Raw genomic sequence first — 5,437 nt, 5'->3', positions numbered from 1 at the left:
GTCACCTAGATAGCAGCTTCTAGGCATGGCAACTTGGCTATCTTAAGACCTGAAGGGCAGGAATGCAGAGCTCGCAGGGAGAGAGAGAGAGAGAGAGAGAGAGAGAGAGAGAGAGAGAGAGAGCCCTGAGTGTGTTCTTTGGGTCTTAAGCTAGCCTTTAATAGAGGTTAGGCTTTTGTGGTGTTTTAAAATTACATCTCTTGTCAGTATCTGATCATTTATCAGATGAAAGAAAAGTATAATATTAGAAACAAACAAAACATTTAATGAACAATTGTCATTAATTATTTTTAAAGATTTCAATTTAAGGCTATAAAATTTGAGATCTCTAAGTTTTGACACTAAGACTCAATTATTAGATAACAGGATATCTAGAAGTACCTGAGAAATAACTGCAGAAAATCCTGAAGGAGAATACAATTGTGGTGTTTGTTTGTTTTGTAAGAAAGAAAATTTAGAGTCAGCTGATATTGTAAATGAAAAAAATGTGAATAACATCTAAGCATGAGGGACTGGAGAGATGAGATGTTTCAGAGGTTAAGAGCATTGGCTGCTCTTCCAGAGGTCCTGAGTTCAGTTCCCAGCAACCACATGGAGACTGATAACCATCTATAGTGGGATCTGGTGCCCTCTTCTGAAATAAAGCTGTACATGCAAATAGAGCACTCATACATAAAATAAATTAAAAAAATCCAAGCATGACAGATCCAGAGGAAGAACTTGTTTAAAGAATTTAGCTATTACTATATTTTTTAGGCAGTTTGATACAACATATCTTTAGGATGCACCAAACTAGTGTTTGGCAAAAAAAAAAAAAAAAAAAAAAAAAAACCAAAATTTAAACAATCTATTTTTTATTGACTGTATTTTGGTTTACTTTCCTAAGGCCTTCAAGGATATTTGAGAAGTAAATAATTATATTTATATTTTTGTGCCATTGTATTATTTTGTAAAAATATATCTTAAACTCTTTGATTTTAATTTATTTTATATTTTTAATACATCTTAAGACTTTTTATATTGTTATTTTAATTTTGTTATGTTGTACAAAAATAAAAATGTAAAATTGAAGTTTCAGTAATCAAAGACAGAGTACAATTTGTTATTTTGTTAATGTTGCTAGTGTGTTATTGAATGGATGCTAATTTAACCATGTATTTAACCACTTATTAAATATTTTGTAATTTAAGTAAACTTTTTTTTAACAGCCAAATCATCTTTATTGAGGGAATTGGTCTCTAGGGGGAAGGGCCCGTGGTCCTCACTGCACAGCTTGTTCATTGACACTGCCTCTAGAATCCTATGGCATCATCACATCTGGAAGCTAGGGAGGGCTGGACAAGGGCTCAATGTTCAGGGCCTCAAAGGCATCATCTGCACCCAAGGCCAGGCCTACTGTGGCTGGGGCTTGTATCCATGCTGTCTGGCTAGTGAAGCCACACTCGCCCAGAGCTGTTCTGTCCTCAAGCAGCTGGTCATCTTTGTACAGCCACTTCTCTTCTGGAGGCCACTTGGGGATGCCTTGGACAACACGCTTTAGCTGGAACACGGTACACGACTCCTTGCCCTCCATGAAGATGGTGGTCTTGTGCAGGCGGATCATGAGAAACACCTGAGGAGGGCAAGCATGTGTCAACAGCAGCATGGGGTCACCAGCCTTGCCCTGTTCCCTCCCGTATCATCTAGCGCCCTCCCACACATCCCTGAGCCCCTCACACCTGCCATAAACTTTGATTTTAAGCAAACTTTGTTTTTACTTATTTTCACTAGGCTTAACCATGAAAACAAATATAGAAGGTCAAAGCTACTTTTTAAAGGGTTCATATTTGTATTTAGAATGACTATAAACTTAGTTTTGAGCACATTAAAAAATTTGATCATTTATAAGTTGATTGATCATTAATTTGTATGTTTTAACTATTTTAACGGTTTACAGCAAGTTAATAGCTTTCATAAGATTAGGATTTTACAGTTTTAGACATACATTTCCAAATTAATTATTGTTAACCAGAGAAAACCTTTACATCTACAGGAATTTATCATAAAGAAATCAATTCTAAGCCAAAATATCTTGGAGACTTGTCAGTGTTTCTTTAGTCTAAAAGGAAGACAGTATGGATAAGGTTTTTTGTCTGTTTATTTGTTTGTTTTGTTTTTTTGAGACAGGATTTCTCTGTGTAGTTTCAGTGCCTGTTGTGGATCTCACTCTGCAGACCAGGCTGGCCTATTACTCACAGAGATCCCCCTGTGTCTGCCTCCCAAGTGCTTGGATTAAAGGTGAGCTTAACCACTGCCAAGCAAGACTAAGTTTTAACAGTGTTATCACAGTTGGTTTATATCACATGGTCATCTTAAGATGGTAATGAAATTATGCGGTATGTATTTTAACCTTAGTAAAGATGGCTACCATGCACGCTATCTTTTTATCCTCAAGAGGCATCAGCTAAGAGGAAGAAAAACTATATGACTGTTATTTAAAAATTTGCATTTTATATAATATGCTATAGAAGATCTAATTTTTATACAAGACTTGAATCATATATACATAATAAATAATCATATATATATATATATATATATATATATATATATATATATAATTACAGTAAATTAAAATTACCTGTGTGTAGGTCATTTTTCCTTCAGCCTTTTGTTACAAATTTGAAGTTAAATTAAAAAAAAGTCTGTAACAGGAGACTTTACAGACTTTTAACCGTACCCAATGAACTTATAAATCTTGAGATAAGGAGAATATTGAATAGAGAGATACCTCTATTCTCTAGGTGCTAATTAAACATAACATCAGTTACTATTGAGCCATATGTTTTCCAGGATACCCATATTGATGAGGGTATGCAAACTGGAGATCCAAAACTATCCATTATGATCAGACAACTCTGATTCTTCTAAATCCATGCAGTAAACTCTCATCCAAATTTAAATAAAGAGCAAAGTCAGTTTAAATATTAACGGCTGAGAAGCATCTAATTAAAGCTGATGGATTCTAGCAAGTATGACTTCTAAGCTATATCACCTGGGATGGGTTCAAGCTTGAGGAGCAGGTGGAAATTGTATATAGCATACATATTCTTGTCATCAGGGTGAGAGCCCCAGTAAGATTCTGTGACCATGGTGATGCCTTGTAGCTGGAGTTACCTTTCATCGACCCTGACAAGACCTGTGAAGATGTGTGGCAGAATAATTATTTTCTCTCTGTCACCTTCTCTCCTTTTTTCCTCCTAGAGGTTCTAATCAATACATTACTATACTCCAGCTTATCAAATGATTCACATGGAGTTTATTCTCCCTTTTCGTGGGCTAAGAATATGAAGTTGTAGAGTTGTTGCTCTGAATATTTGGTTCCTTTCCATCTTAACAAATATCTCAATAATTGTATGAAATGCTTTTTCTTAGAGAACTGATCAGATCCCATGTTAAATTTCATTCTCACCTACAGTCATGACTCCTCGGGTGAGAAGACCGGGTTTCCCAACACCTAAGTCCATGTAAAAACAACTTCTCTTACCTTCCCTGATAGTTGTGAGTCCCATGTTGCAGAGCCAGCTCTGGTGCTTTCCCTAAAGGCTTTACAGGAGCCAGGGAAAAAAGAAACCATACTTTATTCAAAGGCAATTCCTGAAATCTAAACACATGAAAAGTAAACACACAATACAAAACTTTAAATATTGACTTGTTGAAGATCTGCCCATTCTTTGGAAGACACATTCAGAATTAGTTTGCTCTTGCTTGTGCTGTAATAATATTTAATTGTGATAGATAGTTCTATTAATTAACTTCACACAACCTACCATCACCTGGAAATTTAGTCTCAATGAGTTTTTTTCCTAGGTCTGGTTGGCCTTGGACATTGCCTAGGTTGCCTTAATTAGAATGGAATGACTCAAAATGAACATGTGTGGCACTATTCCCTTCTTTATAGTACAAAATCACAGAAGAGGAGAAAAAGATGTATATAACAGTAGAGAAAATGTCTGCATGCATGCATTCTCCCTCTCCTCCTAGCTGTGGTTGTCATGTGACCAGCTGTTTCAAGTTCCTGCAGTTGTGACTGCCCAAAGTGATGGACTGTAACCTGTGACTGTGAACTGAAATAAACCTTGCCCTCCTAAGTTTCCCTAAGATTTCTTTTCCAGACTGTTTTATCACAGCAGGAGAAATGAAAACTACAATTATCACAAGTGAAATGTGGTGACAGTGCACATCTGGTCTCACTGGTGCCTCTGCTCTCCTCTGTCCCTCTGATAATCCTGAGAAAATGAAATTCTGGTCAAATTCTAGTCTCTCATGCAAATGCAACACTTAGAAAGATGAGCCTGAGGGGTCACCTCTGGTGTTGGCCTTTTTGATTCCAGATTCTAGATCAAGATAAGCAGACCCACAGTAGTCAGATGATAAAATTAAGGAGTACAAATATGAATATATGAAAGGTTGATGATACAGCTCAGTGGTTAAAGCATCCAGTATGCACAAGATCCTAAATTCAATCCCTAGAAGCACACACAAACAATTATAAGCTTTCTGAGTGTGTATATCTAAAGGCAGAGATTTCCTGTCCTGTGGCTGCTCTCAAACACAGTGAGGCTTATCTGAGTTATAAATGTTTGGCCAATGGCTTAGGCTTATTGCTCATTAGCTCTTACAATTCTGAGTTAAACCATAGTCCTTATTCACTCTCTGTCATGTGAAGGTACCTTTATTATTAAACATGGCAGTTTCAGAGACTCAATCTCCATCTAGCTGGTATCTCCAGAGTCCACCCTTCTTCCATCTACCATTCTCCTAGTTTGGCTCTCCAGCCTAACCTTATTCTGCTCAACTACAGGGCAGTCAGTTTTTTTTTATTAAGCCCATCACAACAATCAATCTTTACAGTGTCCAAAACGATTATAACTCCAGCACTGGAGAGGATAAACCAACACTTGGAAGTGGTACACAAGATTGGAGTATGTAGTGAGACCACAATCTCAAAAAAAAAAAAAAAAGAAAAAAGAAAAAGGAAAAAAAAGTAAAGGGGAGTGAGAAATAGTACCCAAACCAAAGTAGGAAGAGTAGAAACCAAACACTGCTGGCAAAATGGTGCTTGCTGCCAAGTATGACAACCTGCATTTCATCCCTTGCACCCACTTAGGGAAGGAGAGACCAACACTTGCAAATGTTTCTCTTGCATACACTCTTCAGCTATGGTGTGCAAGAACACAAGCATATACAAATAAATAGAATTTTAAAAACTCTAACTCCAGAGGCAAGGCATGGCACACACCATTAAACCAGGAATCCAGAGGTAGGCTAGATTACCTCTTGAGTTTAAAGGAAGCATGGTAGACATACAGAATTCCAAGACTGCCAGGTATACACAGAATTAGCCAAAAATATAAAGGAATAGGGGAAAATACACAAAAAAAAATCTAGAGGAGTA

At 36.8% G+C, this 5,437-nt stretch overlaps 1 protein-coding gene across 1 annotated transcript; it reads right to left on the bottom strand.

Moving 5' to 3' along the window:
- Positions 1 to 1,324: 1,324 nt before the first annotated feature.
- On the bottom strand, positions 1,325 to 1,603 carry LOC118575287 (elongin-B-like). The gene has a single exon (XM_036175899.1). It carries the CDS (start codon positions 1,601 to 1,603, stop codon positions 1,325 to 1,327), a length of 279 nt encoding a protein of 92 aa, XP_036031792.1.
- Between the last annotated feature and the right edge of the window lie 3,834 nt (positions 1,604 to 5,437).

The sequence above is a fragment of the Onychomys torridus genome, unplaced genomic scaffold, assembly GCF_903995425.1.
Source record: "Onychomys torridus unplaced genomic scaffold, mOncTor1.1, whole genome shotgun sequence".
NCBI classification, from domain to species: Eukaryota; Metazoa; Chordata; class Mammalia; order Rodentia; family Cricetidae; genus Onychomys; species Onychomys torridus.
The sequence above is the reverse complement of the archived record's forward strand: the minus strand, read 5'-3'. Positions and strand labels throughout refer to the sequence as shown.